Source organism: Pyxicephalus adspersus, chromosome 7, assembly GCF_032062135.1.
Source record: "Pyxicephalus adspersus chromosome 7, UCB_Pads_2.0, whole genome shotgun sequence".
NCBI lineage: Eukaryota > Metazoa > Chordata > Amphibia > Anura > Pyxicephalidae > Pyxicephalus > Pyxicephalus adspersus.
The window spans coordinates 62,335,807-62,354,514 of NC_092864.1; the positions used below are offsets into that span (position 1 = coordinate 62,335,807).

An 18,708-nucleotide genomic window follows, 5' to 3' on the forward strand; every position below is an offset into this window, starting at 1 on the left:
AAATGCCAACTTCATTGTCATCATGACTACATCCACCTTAAAAGTAATAATTGACACATTTTTCTTCTCTTTTTTTTTTTATAAATATACATTCTGAATGTTCTCCTTTATTATGAGCATTCTAACCTTAAAACTTCATCTATCATACAATATTAGAATACCTCTGTGTTTAATGATGTCTGTACAGGTGTTTAATAATGCTATTGCAGTAAGTATTATGGAGTACATTTCAGCTATGGGAGTTGTCTTTTGCTGAACAATTCTCAGAGTTCCTTTAGAAATCCAATTTCAAAAGAGTTTCTTTTATTCTACACTGACCATTGTCCTACTTATTGATTGAAATAATTGTACTTTTTCCCTGCAAACGTTTGATATTTTTACGTATTGACTTTGGTTTATCTCTGTGCATGTTATCTGCAGTTTTCATTTTTTCTTTTAATCTTTCTATCGCCTGCACAGTTTATCTAAGTATTGTGTGTGTCAGTCATTGAACATAAAATGTCTCGTAAATCTTTTACCCCACTTTATGTCTGATCTATTACAAACCGCTTTTTAGTTCAAACTCCATGGAAAAAACAACAGCAATTATAAAACATATATTTTTTCAGAGATTGTCCTACTTATAGAGATTTAGGTTACATATAAAGCCATGGAAATGTATATCAAATATTGATAAGACAGAGAAATACTACATTGTAGCTATGTTTCATCAAACACAGAATGATCACAAATTAATACTAACCAAAGTAATTACCTGGGGGTTTACATATATGTATGACCTGTGTAATCCTTACTCTGATTTGGGGCTCTCATATTTTAATGTTTACCTGTTTAAACCTTTTATTAAAAATTGTTTACATACACCATACAGTTAAATACTCTGGACTCTGAAAAATGCTATACAACATATGAACTCTAAAAAAAATGATAATAATAATGAGCAAAATTAAGTCATATCTGAGGTAGCAGCTTTGACTTCCCCATTCTTTTATTGACAATGATAAGGATTGCAGCAGTCACAAGAAGACTGCCCGTTTGCATTTTCTTTACCAGTTGCATGATACCACCGGTTTACTACAAATGAATGAAGATTAAGACCGGGCCTCCCTTTAGATACGCCAAGACCCTAGGCCAGTGTCTATATTTCTAGGAAACATTTTTTGTTGGGGCCACTGCTTGCCATCCACTGAGGTCTATAAATGGCACATCACAGCAAAGCAACAGCACTGCATATTTTATCTAAAAGTCCTCACTATTGCAAAATGCTCATAACCCATCATATGATTTGCATTGCTTAAATCTTTTGGAATCTTCATACAGGAGGAGACTTTGACAGAGACTGTGACCTAAGATTTTCCTCAATTACATACTTTAACCCCTGAAGACAGGGTGGTCTCCTCTCTGAACCCCAGCAAATTTCATAAAATCTTCTACTGATGACAATTACTAAAAGACATCTCATCAACTATTAAGCATCATTTATATTCATAAGCTTAACATAAAAGAATATAAGTTCTATTAGGATTTGAATTACACCTCAATTTACAGGATTCAGGTTGCTAAAATAATGGAATGAGGGTGGCATTTGCTTTAAAAGCCCTCTGCAGATTGAACATCAAGTAATATGGAATAATTGCAGCAACATTATCTGCTAATAGTAAAAAGGGTATGGTTACATGCACTAATCACTTTTAATAAAAATATCCATCAACTAGAGACAGAACTACAGAAAGAAAAAAATAAAAAGCTGATTTTAAGGATAAGGGGGAGAGGGGGGATGCTAAAAAAAACATATCCGATTTCAACAGAGAGGTCCATGGTAAAAACAGACTCCTAACCATGCCCCACTAATTGGGTGAAAAACCTCTGAAGTATTTGTCATCCAGGAAATAAAGGTTATCAAGTTGAAGGTAAATGACAACACTGTAGGCTCATAAACCGCAGGTAAAAGGTAAACATTATTAAACATAACTTCTATTTGAAAAATTTGATCAAGTATTAAATATTGTATAATAGTAAATTTTATTATGCTATAGCCTGTTGTATGGTACACCCCCGATTAATACTGTACAACATAGTGTGCCACATAGGAGTGATCGTGAAAAGGACAATCTACTGCAACAAATGTGTGTTTCACAAACATGCCCAATGCATAATAATCATCTCCAGTTTAACAAACAGCATCATAATGCCTTAAAAGTTGTAGTGAAGGGGACATTTTCTGTGCACTTTATCTTTAATTGTGTGTATACTATACCAACATTGATATATATGCCCTAAAGATTGTAAACTTACCTGTACCAGGACAGGCATGGTTACAGCAGGGGGCAAAAACATTTACCACATCAACATCTTTCTCAGTAAATACATTTCTAATGGGGTTATTGATATGAAATTTGCACCAGACGTCAATAACAACCCTGGTGATTCACAAACATGAGGAAATCAAAACAAAAATGTCCATAAAGTTATGTGTAATAAAGTGGAAAGGCACGGAGAATAATGAAATGTATTTAATACTTAGTAGAAAAGCCTTTGCTGGTAATTACAGCTTAAAGACGCCTCCTGTATGAAGAAACTAGTTGTATGCATTGCTCAGGTGTGATTTTGGCCCATTCTTCCATACAAACTCTCAAAGATAGTACTGTATATTCTCCCTTTTCATCCTAGGGGTATTCCCACTACCCGCTATATCACTACAGGGCAAGCAGCCAGCAGAAATAATTATGGTGGCCAGCTACGGACATTCTGTCTGATACCCCCTGCAGTATAGGAAGTAAGAAGTACATCTAGCTCTGTAGAAAAATAAAATATTATATACCAATCGCAAGTAAGGCAAGTATTTGTTTAGTCCTCTACAGCTAGGGGCAACATGATAGAATGTGTGCTGCTAGTTACAGCAAAAGGTGATATTTAAATTGTGTCACTGAAAACTGCATTATGGGGTTATCATGAGAAGAAGCTCTAGCATTCAGGATGGCATATACAAGTCAGTGAAGGGCAAGTGCACAGCTGGCACCAAAAAGGGGTTTATGCCCAAGAAGAAGAAACATTTAGTAAAATGTGGAGACAGGTGGGTGTTGTCTACAAAGAAGAATAAATATTTTAGGGGGTGTGTGTCCTCCTTCCCCTCATTTCGGCACATTGGGCTTCCTCAGGAATAGATATTAATGCTATACATATAGACCGTTAAGCACGTCTTAATATCTATCCCTGAGGAAGCCCAACGTGGCGAAATGCCTTGGATTGTGTCACGACACGGTCACATGAATGTTTATGCAGTTACATAATTAACCCCCTGCTAGAATTTACAGTGTAAATTATGTACCTCTGTCTACCTCCTGTCTTGTGAAGTGTTAACAGGACAGAAAAAATACTAACTTTTTGCATGAATATTCTTGAGCCTCAAACCTCTTTAATTTCTTCACCCATTTACAAAGAAAAATAGTCTAGTCAGGGATCCAGTGTGGGACCATTGCTGCAAAGGCTACTGAGTATAAGGACATATTGAAAGAACATGTGCCTGGGCCTGTCTTGCCTAAACAGACACCTGAACCAGAACAACTTCTGATGAGAGTGAAAGTTGTAAAATGTATGAACAGGTCAGTAACTCTAAACAAGCTTTTAGTTCTAATTTGTAGCAGAGAGCATCAGTAAAGTAGAGGCTGGGACTAAAGCAGCCCTGTCTTATTGAGGCAACAAGCAGTGTTGTGCAACAAAGACCAAAAATTGAGCTCAAATACAAGATTTCGACAAACTGCTAATTTTTTTTTACCATACCTTTAAATATTATAATAATGTTAGTTAATAATGATTTTTCTAGAAATCTTGAATTTTAATTATTGCTGTTTATTACATAATTTTTTCAGGAAAAAAAAATATTATACAATGTAAAAATGGCAAAAAGTTTGTTTGGTTTCCGTTAAAAAGAACTGCAGCTTGAATTTGGTAAATAAAATTCAGACAGAACATAAACTGGGTAAAAACATAAAAAAAGGCTTGAAGAACTTTTTCTAGAATGTACAAATGCTAAAGGCGCAACAAAGATAAAAAAAGCAACTGCATAGTAATATTTCCACTGCACACAGATTTAATCAACATTGCAATTACTGAATGACCTGGGAAAATAAGATGTATCCTATCCAAAATGTTTCAGTCTGTGAAGCAGAAACTAGAAACATTTTAATGTTTGATCAAGCGTGCCAGACTCAAATGGTGCAACTGACTGGACAAACACAAACAAGGTCAAACCAATATTTTTCACAGACTTATAAGAGCACCCATATACCAATGAAACTTAGCCAAAAAGATTACTAAGGTAACCTACTAGTCCAATTATACCTATTTAATATTATATTTAACACTAAATCGTGTTGCTGTTTTGAGGTATTTTTCATATTCCCCAGGTTTCAATTTACATCCAGTTTAAGTCCGCATTACAGAGAATAGATCTGTTTGTTGTATTAAACATTATTTAAATGGGAGTGGACTTTCTGTTTTATTAAACACAACCTAAAGTGACTCGATGTCAATTGTTGAGAAATCACATGGCTCATTCTATAAGCTACCTTGTTTCTATATACAAATAAAATCAGATGATTCATTCCATTCTGGTATAAAATGATAACTGCAATTGCCTCCTATTTAAAGTAATTTTTTTTACTCGTATTAAAATAAAATTATGTTTAATTGTTGAAATAATTCCATTAAAAATATTCAAAATTTTGAAAATGTGATAAGATTTGCATGGGTTAATCGTTCAATAACCTAAACCAGCTGTAGAATAGGTCATCTATGTTGGGATTCAGGAATGTCTCTGGGGAAGGTAAAAGAAAAAAAAAAAAGAAAAGATCTGGTGATCCACTAGGCAGGAATTTGATTATAAAGCCAACCATCCATCATAAAACCATTGTGATTACGAAAAAAGGTCAGAGCCTTTCACATCCTGTAGGATTGTAACTTTAAGTACCTAATACTGAAAAACAATATATATTCTTATGTTCTTCACATTTTACATTGAAGAAAGGCACCACACAAAAAAGTTTATATATAACAGTTCTCAGAATCTACTCCAGGCTTGAACTGATTCTTGTGTCCATTATTTCATTAGGTAATTACTGCCATTTTCCATTATCTCCATCAAGTAATCATGTTGTTATTACTGGCCTCAAGACAGTACAATGGTTAAATAAACCTACAATTCCCCTAAGAAAACAGCACATCATTAAAAAAAACACCACCACATGGTAATTTAGCCCAGTAAGAGGATTACCCCCACAAAGTGCACTTAGGGCCTGATCTACCAAGCCATCTTAATAGCTGTGACATGAACATAGACAATAAAGATAGTTTGCCCTGTGTTCCTGGCACATTAGTGTACTAAGTACTGATGATCATTCGATTCTTGGTTTATGAATGTTTACCTTCGGTAATTTAGGCTTGCAAGAATTGAATTATTCTGAAAAGGGACACTAATTCAATGTCACTTTTACAATAGGACTCCACAAATCAGTGCAATTACACCTGGGAATTTTACTACCCTTTGGCAACATACTAACAATATTGCAGGTCTTTCCTTTGCCCTATTCTGCTAGACTATAGGGGTTCCAGCCATGTGAAAAACAGTTATCTGAAATGCTTGAAGTCATTGTACCATACTGTAGTCAATTTTATAGCCAATAGCCCTTCCTCCAATACCTAATCAGCATTCAGCAGGGCTGAACAAGTAAACAGATTACTTTACGCCTCACTTTATTTATGTATTGCTTTTACACTGGCCCTGGAAAAAAACAACAACTTGGAAAACAGGAAGAGAAGTAGGCAGTTATTTATCAATCAAAGGCAAAATAAAATGTACATATTTCAGAGATTTTCTTTTGGCAGGAATCACTAGGTAAATCAAGACAGTAGGTGAGCACAACTGGTAAAACAGTTACAAGATTCACATACATAAATGTGAATTTGTAGACAGGCTGCTGATCATTTTTCCAAACCTGCATTAAGATGAGCTTAACAGACCTACCGCGCTAAAGATGTAATAACAAGTGTGGACATGAATACATCTCCCATAAAAGGTGACAGACTACTATTTATTTGAGCAACAAAGAAAAAAAAATTGCAATAATTTCAAATTCAGTTTAACAGTTTTATATTTAGGTAAAAGTTCAAAAACAATGCTCTACATATAGGACTTTATAAAATGAAAATGTGTTGTGCGATTTAAAGAGTCACCTTTTTTTTCAGACCAGTGACATATTTCTTATCTGAAAGTGGAGTACCAAGCTTTATTTAGACAAAATGAACTAAAAGGCAAGCTGCTCTGCTATTTCCTCTCTTTTCTCTGGAAACCAAATAAATAAATACATTTGAAAAAAAAAAAAATATTGCATATAGGTAGTAAAAAAATATTTAAACTATATAAATTGCATTTAAACAAATATAACTGCCTTTAAGCCATTTGAGGTTTACTTGAATTTGAAAACTAGACAACGTTTTTTGTTTGGATTAAGAGGATAGGTTCAGTCCTTCCTAGGGTTTTCGTAGAGTTTTATCTGATTCTCTACTAAGATACCAAGGCAATGCACAGCTAGCATACATAGGTGCAAGGAAAGCCAGAAAAGGCCTATCTGCAACCTGCATTGCATCCAAAGGGAATCTGACCTGTGAGAAATAGAGGCCATTGCTGATCTTCCTCTAGTGGTTTGGTTTTAGACAAAAGAAAGCTATAAAGGGATTGCCTCAGAATGACAACCAGGGAACAAACATTCTTAAAAGAGGAGGTCAACAATGGCATCTACTTTATTTCTATTGGTACTATTTCACTTTAAAGCACTTCAATCAGTTAGGTGGCAGAGTGCTAGCACTTTCTGCTAACTGCATGGAGCTGGTATGTTTTCCCCATGTTTGCGTGGGTTTCCTGCAGAAGCTGATATTTCCTCTCACATCCCAAAATCATGAAGGTAGATTAACTGGCTTTCTGTCAAAAATTGTCAGACTCTGGTAATGACATAAAATATTAGGGGCATTGGACTGTAAATCCTTCAGAGACAAATACTGACGTGACTTGGTGGGCTTGGTAAAACGCTGCCTAATACATTTGGCACTATATTAATAACACATAAGCATAGGATATACATCAGTCTTACTCCTCAAAGGTGTAGCAGAGCACTAAAAAGGTCAGTACGTTGCCTTCCACTCCTGTTGAAAATTTACTGCACAGCTCAAAGAAATACCAATCAGGGTGCTGATTCTCCACCACCCAGCGTGAAAGCTGCTGTACAGAAAAATATAAGAAACTAATAACAAGATCTGAGTTTTTGGTACCTAATGCTAGCTCTAGGTCAAGGCCTCTTTAAATAATTCTAATGAATACATAACTAGAATAAATTATGTTTTTCCATCTGCTTGAAGTTCACTTTTAATCTCTAATGCAGTAAAGAAAATGGCTGTTTCTTTTCTTATATGAGAAAGGGCAACTCAAACTAACTGCTATGTAAACTAAAGAAACTCTGTAGTGTAAAATTATGGCTAGCAGATGCACCTCTTTCAGACAGTGGCAGAAGCAAAATAAAGTGCTTTAAACTTTTCCAGCTGTTGGAAGCCAAGCTTTGTTTTTTCCCCTCTTTAGAATTAGAGTCCTCTTCAACATTTTCTGGACACCCAGTAGCAGATTGTAAATGAAAGCTGTGGCCTCGACAGAGAGCTCAGCTGGTCTTGAATCATCAGACAGAGAGGGAACAGCGGGATGGATCATAACTTCACCAGTTCATTGCTGGAGGCACTTGGCAAGAAATACACAGCAGTATGTGTCAGGTCCCTCCAGGAATGAAAGGTTTAAAGAGATTGAGCCAACAGTGTTAGAAACATGAGGGAACTGAATAAACCATTCATACGTCTAATATTCACTGACAGCAGTAAAGCCACCAAATAGGTTTTTGTCATAAACGTAATATGGGCTTCAAATATTATCTAGCAAGATGGTAGACAATTGTTGCCATTTTACTATACTCCCTGCTAGTAAATGTCTGGGATTTCCTTTACAGTGATTCATTTATACAATGTACTATAAATAATTACGGAGTTGAAACAGACTGCTATGAAAAATTAGCAGGTTATCATAGAAAAATAACATTCCGATGACCAGTTGTGGGAATTTCTATGTATTACTGTAAATTATATATATTGTAAAAGGTGACTATAGTTAGAATATTTTTTTTTTTTTAAATAGCGTTTACCCACTACAGATACTTGTCTTTAATGTATTTCCCCTGGAGCTGATCTCTATCATAACGTCTTGGGGTGCAAATCTATTTATAATTTTTGGAAACAGGTAGTACATTTTTTTTAACTCACCTGAATGGGTGGTGTTAGGAATAACTGGAAACAACGGTGTTCGATACTCCAGAGACTTGGTCTTAATACTTTCGGCTATTGACAGGAAAACAATTATTTACTGTTGGTTATCACCCACCCCACCAACTATGCATTTATTTCTAAACAAGTTACAATTTTTATTCTGTATGGAGTGGATTAAAACCTCTCAAAAAAGGACACAATTGTTGTTTGAGACCTAAAAAAGCTTTAAATCTATGTTAAATACCACCACAAAACAACTTCAGAATGCTTTGAGCACACCAAATGGTATCAATAAAGAGTTGTAGGAAAAGATAGCTTATATTTTTGTACAATGCTAATGTCACCTGTCCATTCCTTGGTATTTATTCTTGAGTAGAAATGTGCATTACTTTCCCTGCTGGAGGATCCTTTTCTATTTAGTATTGTAAGTTTTAGGATAGTTTTTTTGGCTTAGGGATATTTTAAACTCTCCAGTCAAACACCACCTTTTAGAGTTGATTACCCTTTACTTACCTCCTATAACAATTATTCTTGTCATACATTTTTTCAGGTGATTTCTGAATGAGTTGTTTTATGAACCGTAATAAATAAATTAAAAAAATATCTTTAAAGAGCAAACAATAGAATGTCTCAATGTCACTAATCAAATGACTAAACATGTATGCATTTGTATGCTTTTATTATAAGGACCGATAAATAGAAAATGCATGATAATATAACTCTCAACTTGTCATCTTAGAGTTCAACAACAAGGAAAGGCTAGTTTATGGTTGGTTACAGACATGTAAATGTTGAGCTGTAGCCTGAAGCAGCCAACAAGATTTCTCAAATGGCTTCCCCTGATTAGGTTTTAAATATGGACATGATCAGCAATTCTAGCAACTCACATAACGCCTTTAGAGCCTTGATTTTTTTTGTTCATCATCAACAACATAGAGCTTTAAAGAATAAGATGGAAGAAGAAAAAAATTCACTGGTCTTGTTCATTTTTCTATAGGTAGTATAATAGAATAAAAAGTCTCTCATTGTACAGAATGAACAGAGAGACCTTAATTAAACCCTACTTTTCCAAGCTCGCCTCTACAAATGGGTACCTTGCAAATTACCAGAGAAAACACTTCACAATAATCATTAAGTGTAACTATGGTTGTTAAAATGTTCCATGTGCTCTGTGGAAATGGTGGACAGAAAACTAAATGACAAAATTACTCCATAAACCAGATAAAACAAAAGTCTTGTTTGACATAGAAAATTATATTTTCCAGTACAAATTGTACTTTACAGAGGGATATTATATTGACCCAAACAGTTTTAAACAAAATGTTAGATGTTAGGACTATAAAACCAAACCAGGATATGAATGGCTGTTCTTCTAGTATCACCTTGTGTTAACAAATGTAAAAAGTAGACATATAAACATGACGACCAGGTGTGCGTTGCAGCCAAAAAGTATTAAAAACTCCAAGGAACTCTTCATACCTGTCTGTGCTGTGGGATACCATGTGTATATTAGTGTGCAGCATTTCAAATGCAATTGCATTGGGTAAGGGCAGACAACAAATTTAGAAGAAAAACTGGGCATGCATTCATTTTGTTTTCCAAATAGTGCTACTCAATGCAGTGCACTGAAGTATGGGACAGTCAGCACCTTTGTACCTAGTATAGGTACAGTTATTAAAAAAAATGCAAAATATTAGAACTCAAATGAAAATGATCAATGGCCTTCAGTCACAAAGGAATTGCTGAGTATATGACAAAAAAGGGGCAGACGGTCCCTTCTTAAACTCATGTCCTACATGATGTTTATGATGTTATATCAGGATAGGGATCACATACACTAAATGTAGCAGGCATGTGACTTCAGAAGCCCATCTTAACCTAAACTTAGTTAAAAGGTTTATTAAACATTAGGAGAGCTCTTGTATTGCTCTTTGGCCACATTAATGACTGAATAACATTACAAAAAACTCACATGGCTAAAATAAAAGAAAATGATAAATCAATAACTTGAATCACAAATGTAGTGCAAAATGAAGACATTCTGTACACAACCACTAAATAGAATTTCTCTGAAAAGGTTTTATAAAGATCACCCAACTGGGATTTTAGTATCCTATAACAAGGAGAAAACAAAGAGGGGCTTTTTGACAAATATAAATTATTTACTTCAACAAGTAAAGAGACAAATATTTATAAATCGACATTTGACCTGAATCATAGTGGAACTAGACATATTATTGCTAATGCACCAGTATAGTGGATAATCTTAGTATCTTAGAAAGTGAAGCCTTAATGCAGTTTGCATCAAAATAGATCACATCAGTCTCAATTCCAATAGTTTTACCCATGGGCTTTTTCATCGGAGGTTGAGACATGTAGCACAGAACATCTGCAGATCTTTGTCACCTTTTGGATACGTACCTGTAGTGTAGGAAAAGGAAAAAACGCATGCTGGTCCTAAAGGCAACTGATAAACTCCCAGCTGGGTATGTGTCAGTGAGAAGCGGCAGGGATCCACGATACAGATCCTGGCCAGCAAGTCTCCATTATACTGCCCTAAAATACCACCTAATTAAGATGTTTTTCTGGCTCCTACAATTCTCAAATAATATTTTAAAATACATATACAACTCAAATAAGAAAAAGAAAAAGTTGCCTGACATCATCCACCTGTATGTGTCCCATGAGTTGTATCTATATTTTAGGATAATATTATACAACTGTGGGAGCCAAAAACATTACAATTGGGTGGTCTTTATAAAACTTAGATGGTATACAGGTAATGTTGGGCTTTCTGTTTGTCTTTTTTGTTTTTTTATGCACAATCTTCTCCAGCTAAACAATAAAACACCTAGTTTACATGAACACATAATGCCTCTAGAAACCTCATGTTCTGCTAACACAATTAGTTTTATGTTTTTTCACTCAGGAGAAAATACTCGGATAAAGGTCAATTTTAAAGCATTTACAACATAAGGAGTTGAATTTCTGAGAAATTAAGGCTTATAGACTTCTAAAGAAATGCAGACATTAGACCAAGCCAAAAAGACCCTATAGATAAGTGCTTTTGATCATTTTGCCAATTACACTTTCATTTTTTACAAACACATGTTTTGGAGTTGAACTCTTGGGTAACATCACAAACTTGTTCCATCATCTGTACTGAAAGATAGCCAGAGAATGCAGATTACAACTTTTGGCTGTCAGATTGAGATATAATAACGTAAATGCACCAATGGTGATGAATTTATCAAAAGCCAGGCATACTGGTCATGAGACCCACAGGGAGGTTTATTGGAAGGGTACGGTCAGCAAATGTAGTTCTTATTTTAAATGTAAATCCTGAATGATCTACTCAATAAATATTGTGTAGGGTTAGCTTTAAACTCACTGCTAGCACAAAAGTACTACTACTTTTAGGGGGAATTCAGGATGTTCCAACACATGAAAAAAAATAGTTTTTTTTCACAGGGATTAAATGTCATCACAGTTCAGTAAAATACCATACATTAAAGCTTCCTGGCGCTGCCCACACTCTCCCCAGAGATGATAGTAGTTCTACACATAGTTCTACCAATACAGATGGTAGTAAAACTGATTGCTTTATTTTTTATACTATTTTGTAGGTACCCTTTTTTCATAGTCCATATAACTAATATTTTAGTGGTAAATGCAGAAAATCTAGGGACCATTACAAGTTTCTGAGGGATCAACGATTCAGGTTAGAAGCAAGGATTTCTCCTTCTGTAAAAATTTACAATTATACATCACAGTGTATTTTGACTTTTTGTACCTGTACTTTAGATGCTAATCATTAAATGTAGACTGCAATGTGGGACCCGAGGTGTTTTGTGGCTTTTTCTTTGTATAAAGTTGAAGATGGGAGTAGAGCTCTGTCACATGACTGGCCTTTTTGATTCATTATTAAGATAAAAGCAGCAAGCAAAGTGCTAAGTACATTTGTAAAGCACATTGCTGTACTCCATACATGTTCCCCTTCTGTTTCTTTTTAAAGCAGCATTATGTCTGTGGTTAGGTCTTACCACAGGCGGAAAGCATTGTTGTTTTCCTTTACAGTAGAATGAGAATGGTACATAACTGTGTCAGTACTAACTATTAGTGATATTTTCGCAAGTCTTCAAATTTAAATCTATTTGGAAATATTCAACGATACCCAAGCGTTTGAATGAGAAGAGTCACTGTAAATGCTGACAACTCGAAAATGTTAACTTACGTGTTAACCTGATTCCTAATGATTATTTTATTTTAACATATCTTTAAGAAAACAACCTAAAAAGCAACTTTAAAGGCATCTGTAGTGCAAAATGGCACATTAGTTATATACATAGGTATATACATAATAAATCGAATTCATAATACCTACTAAAAGTATTCACGGTATAAAATGCATTGAAATATTATGTTAGACATACTACCCTGGAGAAGACACATTTTTTATTCATTAATCAGTAATAATAATAATAAAAAAATAACCATGAATACAGTTTTAAAAGTGCACTTACCAAGATCCATGCTTTTTGATGTTTTTAGGTAACTTGTATCAAGTTGCTGGGAAGACTCGGCTGCAGGACTGTAAATAAAACAAATATCATTTTTAGAATACTTGCAGTAGAATGTATACAGCATTTAGGTTACACAACATACCCCAAATAGATCTATGATTGTACTCTGTATGATAGTTATATAGTGATATACCACCAGGGAGCTTACACTATATGGCAAAACTTACAGGGCACCAGGCCAGAAACTAGTTGTATATTCCATATTAAAATTATACATATTTATAGTTCTGAAAAAAGAAGGTACACCCTCTTTCAATTCTAAGGTTTTGGGTATATGGACACAATAAAAAAAATATCTGGCCCTTAGCAGGTCCTAAAATTAGGTATATGCAACCTCTGAAAAAAAAACAACAAATTACATTATTGACAAAACAAACTGCCAATTCTTTCGGGAACAGACATCCCAGCAAATAAAAGGCCACCAATCAGACTCTACAGGACTCAGTTAGCATGTTAAATAGTAAAGTTCATGACTGTCTTTTTGGAGAAAGATTGAACAGGTATTGCTTGTTCGTAAGGCTTGCCAGGAGAAAGAAAAAAATGGCAGCACAGCTTAGGTTTGGAAAGTTGTATCTAAACAAACCACAAGACGTCTGGAACAATGTCTCTTGCACACAGGAAACAAAGGTTGAGATATCTGTCCTCAATACACGATGCTTTGTATGGTGGAAACACTTAAAACTAACTCTCAAGAACAGTGGTGGAGGGGAAATGATTTGAGCTTATTTTGCAGCCACAGGACCTGGGCATCTTACAACCATTGAGTTTGAAAGCAACTAGAATACTTTTGTATACAGAGCAAAGTCAAATGTAAAGTCATTTAAGCAGAATATTAAGTTCTGAAACAATAAAGAGGGAGAGCAAAATGATATTAAATGATATTAATTTTCAGTTGACTTTTTTGTGGCTATAACAGCTTACACTTTTTATTGTAGAATAGACATGCTGCAATTTCACAAACTTTAGTGGAATATACAGTGAGCAGTGTATGATCCCAGCATAACTTGGTGATAGGAATGAATAAACTCCTGTTTACATGTGGCAAAGTTAAGTCATTCTGATCTAGCCAAACGGGATGACCAAAGATTCTAAACCAAAAAAGGACCAGGTTAAGACGTACCGATGAAGGAACAAGGAGAGGTGAACTTAGTTCCACTCTAAGGTATTGAAAATCTTTTTTTTTCTGCCTTTTACTAAAGCTTGAATTCACTACAGTAATGGTGTGCAATACACTATGCACTGTGTAGTTATAGTAAAATGTTTTAAAATACACTGTTTGCACACCCAGTGCCAGTGGGTAATGCATAAGCATTGGGAATACCTTAATATCCAAAGTAAAATGGCTGCCTTCACCCTTTCATTCTAACAATGTTTTATTTTCTACCATAAGTACATTCACTATTGGAGACACACACAGACTTCTAATGTTCAAAATTAAGCTATTCAATATAATTGTATTCATACAGAACTCAAAGAGACAAGATGACACTGACCCATCTGTGTGCCTTGAAACAATTTTAACAAAATTGCTATACCGTGGCAGGAATTTCTCCAGTCATGTAGTATAGTTAGGAACATCAATTAAACTCACAAGAGGATGTCAAGAAAAAATGAATTTTATATTTCAAAGAGATGTATGGTGTACATTAGACAGGATGCCTTCATGTGAATGCTGTGCTTCAGATACAACTCATTTATCATATAAATATTATATACTGTCAAAATTAGGGCCTATTTTGTTACAAGCCGATTTGGCTAATTGTGAACATAATTTTTCAGTACAATGATCTGCAGGTATGCTAAAGCTAAACAAATTAGGGACCATATTTTTTCCCAATAACTCAGTAATTGCAGGGGCTACAATTTTGCACAAAGGAGTAACCTATACCAGACCTCAGATTTCATCTGTTTGAAGTAGTAAAAAAAAAAGGCCCCTTTCAGACTTAAAGTGGAAAATCACATGGTTAGCCACTCCCAGGTACACTGTAAACTGCTGTTATGTGTCCAGGAGCAGCAAGCCGCACACTATTTGCAGTGTGGGTCTCCCTTTGAAGCAGTAAAAGCAACTGCATGGCTAGAAGCAACATATTGCTTCCCAAAACTGTGCCACAACTGCACTGCAAAGTGGTTCCCAACCTCTCCCATACAATTTTGCAGTGTAGTAACTACATCAGACCAATTTCAATATTTAGCTCTTTAGAGTAGTAAGAAAGATGGCCTATTCCAACCAGTGTGTTGTGGTAAAGAATGGTATTGGTTACCCACATGTAAGCACAGCATAAAAAAAGGTGATTTGGGAGGGGATGGAAAAGTTGCTAGGCTTGTAGGTGTCGGTAAAACTGTAGAAATATGCAGCGGTAAAGTGAATGGGAGAACACAGCCTCCTGGGATAAATATGTCACATATTCCATGAGGCTTTGGGATGCTCCTTCTCTATCTTGGGCATACATAGAAGGGGCCCTTTCCTGCAATGGGGGGAAAAAAAGATCTCATGCATGCGCAGTGGCAAAACATCTCGGCGATGGGGTCCCCTTTACCAGGGGCTATTGGTTTTGTAGTATATTTTTCTTACACTATTATTTTTTTACACCAACTATTTTAAGAGTGTGTCAGAATATGAAATAAGATAATAAGAATATGAAAGGTTGCTCTTCAATTCAATATTTTCTTTAGGCTTTTTTGGAGCATTAGGAGTTAGTAATTGCATTCTCCTGTTGTTGTTTATCCATTCAATATTTAAACCTAGAGGAGGTCTATGTTTTGTTGATGGAGCATTTAGGTTTGAAAATAGCTGAATGCTGTGTTGGTTCCTTAAAGGTGCCAATCAAAAATAAATGCATGTGTATTTTATTACATAAATATAATAGCCCCAAGTCAAATGCACATTTTATCAGTATACCAACTGATAGTTATCAATAGTGTGCACAATTTCAGGTTATGAAATAAATGTAAGCAGTACCACTCCATATGTACATATGTCGAATGTCCTCATGTCTCTATGGGAACATCAGTTTTGTAATACCTGTCCTCAAGAAATACATTTTAGAAACAAAATGTTTGTACATCATATTTTGTTATCAAGTACAGCCATACTCTTTAGCATAAAAAAACTAGCAGTGATGTTTACAGCACTTCTTATATCCTCAGGGTCTGCTCTCATAACATACATAACAGTGTGAATTCTGATTTCTACCCTGAGCTAAAAGAACTTTGGCAAAACTACAAATACATTTGCCAAAAAAAATAAACCCATCCTCACTACTACAGGGTTCTCATGTTAATTATTGGTGTGCATATTTTAAAAGAATGTAATGTGTGCTTATTCCTCCTATTTCATGTGTCATGACTGAGAAGGTATTCAACAGAAACCAAAAAAAGTCTTGCGCTTAGGACTATTTTTTCTTAAAGCTCTCAAAGACTGGAAAGGATACACTTTCATCAGTGAACCTAGGCGATCCAGCGAACCTTAGACCTTGAAATCAAATTCCAGGTTTGCTGGATCACCTAGCTTCACTGATGAAAGTGTATCCTCTCCAGCCTTGGAGAGCTTTAATAAATCTGACCCATTATCTGCTTCTGTAGCACTGGTTGCAAACTTTAAACTTTGCATTCCAGGAGGACCCAACCAGCAGAGGGTATGCCCCAATCACATTTAAAAATTAAATACATGCATACAAAGGAGTAATAACAAATAAAATGAGCGAAGGTGGATCACCTTGCAGGGAAAAACACTGCAAGTATTAGGCCCGTACAGGATTCAGATTACTGTAGCTGCAACTGATTTCATGATTGATATGTGAAAGAGTGCTGCACATACAGTGCTGTTCTGATCTATGGAGAGGGAGAGTAAGCAGTACCCCATGGTGCTGTCCTCCATAGGAAAGTAAATTACTCCATCCTGATTAGTCGTTCATCAACCCACCATTGATGAAAGGCGTCATGGACCATTGTGTACATAGGTTAGATTCTTGTCCAGTGTACAAATCTCCTACTATGAGTTCACTTACCTAAACTTTGAGTAATCCACAGAAATATGGTCTCTTGATTGTGGCAGTAACCGTAAAGAAACATCCTGTTCCAAACTTCCATCATCATAGTTTGCATCTGTAAAAAGTAAAAAAAAAAATGATTTTCAAGAATTGAGAGGTTTATGTCTCACTGAGTAAGACTAGGACACTCACGGATCAAGCATGATTTTAGAAACTACAACTGTATCATGGATGAAAATAATAGAGATGAGAGTTGCATGTGAGACCAGGACCACGGTGTCAATGAACAAGGACGAGGGCAATATTCTCACAACCCAGAACCAATATATTACCTCACATTATTATGGTGGTTGATTGCATGAAACGTGAGGTTGTATTTAACGGAACATCTGGGCCAGTACCATGACCAACAAAGGAAAGGTGGAAATGTATCATTTCAGTTCTTGAAATGATTGGGTAATTGTGACAGAGTCCACTACAGTTATTGAGAACATTACAAGGCATATAAAAAGGGTGCATACAAATTACACGACAAAATTTTTGTAAATTTACTGGCTATCAAAAATAAATTGATCTCTTGAATAACTAGTCTGATAATGTCAAACAAATCCGTCCTAAAAATTTAAAATATAGAATACCAAAGTGTGTATGTGGAAAAAAAACATTTCTGAACTGACTTTTCTTCAGCTTAATTTACCTATAACTCATTTTTAGGATTTTTCTAAATGTACTTATGTGACAAGTATCTTTTAATCTTTTTGAGTACTTATTTTATTCTCTTTCCCAGTTCAGAAGAATCTCCAAAAAGCAAATATGGCACAGATGGGGTTTGGCTTTGTATTGTTTAGTCATATGGCAAATTCTTTCTTAAAGAACCCTCGTAGGACCTATGGAAAATGTGCATTTGGCATGGAGCTTTCCTAAAGCATGAAATTCTTCCGTAAGAAACAGCAAGTAGAATTTAAAGTGCTTTCAGACACAGAATGTTCTGTTTGATTTATCCGGAGTACACTGCGATGCGTGTAAATTGAACACAATTTAAATCAGTAGGCTTGTCATTACAAGCAGCTCAGGAAAGATGATATGTCGAAGACAGAAAAGATAAGCTGATAAACCGTACACCAAAGCAAATTGTTAAATGCAGATTCAAAGGTACAAAAGCCGAATAACTTTCAGTTTTCTCTCAACTTAACACATTGATCGATGCTTAAAGATGCTGAGATAGTCCTTGTCAAAGAGGAATTTAGAGACATTAAAAATGCTGTGAGGTCAACATTTTGCTTGACTTCAGAAACAAAACAAACATTTTAACTATGTTTCACAGTGATTAGTATTCAGTGCAATTGTTTAGGGATTGGACTGCATCCAATTACAGTGGAAACCATGCGCGATGTGTTCAAATAGAGAAAAGAACATAAATATGCCTGACGGTCATTACTGACAAACCCTACCTGGCCCAGGCTTCCCAGTTGTGTTTTTATTGAAAAGTGAAAGTCCATGAAAACAGCTAAAAACACTGGTAAATTTCACATATCAAATGATTTAGCTGACAAAAATGTATAATCTCCACAGTCATTGTTCTTATACACTGACTGCTAGTCACTTCCATACTTTCTAATTTAGCATCAATGTTTTTCAGCTCATGTCTTATTGGTGATGATAATGATCCATTGTGGAATAAAAATTCCAAATTAAAAAAAAAAAAAAAAGGCCAGATGTGGAGGGATCAAGGGTCCTGCGGAAATAAAGGTAAAAGGTATTTTTTTTATTTGTAATGAAAG

At 35.2% G+C, this 18,708-nt stretch overlaps 1 protein-coding gene across 5 annotated transcripts in view; it reads right to left on the reverse strand.

Moving 5' to 3' along the window:
• The window catches only part of PARD3B (par-3 family cell polarity regulator beta), a 520,784-nt gene that overhangs the window by 373,286 nt on the left and 128,790 nt on the right, over positions 1-18,708 (reverse strand). For 3 of the 5 annotated variants that reach the window (XM_072418717.1, XM_072418716.1, XM_072418721.1), the window contains exons 12-14: positions 16,946-17,042; positions 12,879-12,946; positions 8,353-8,427 (exon numbers count right to left, since the gene is read on the reverse strand). In XM_072418717.1, coding sequence (XP_072274818.1) covers positions 8,353-8,427; positions 12,879-12,946; positions 16,946-17,042 — 240 coding nt within the window. The remainder of the gene's footprint in view (positions 1-8,352; positions 8,428-12,878; positions 12,947-16,945; positions 17,043-18,708) is intronic. The other 2 variants (XM_072418720.1, XM_072418718.1) reach the window with 1 other exon arrangement.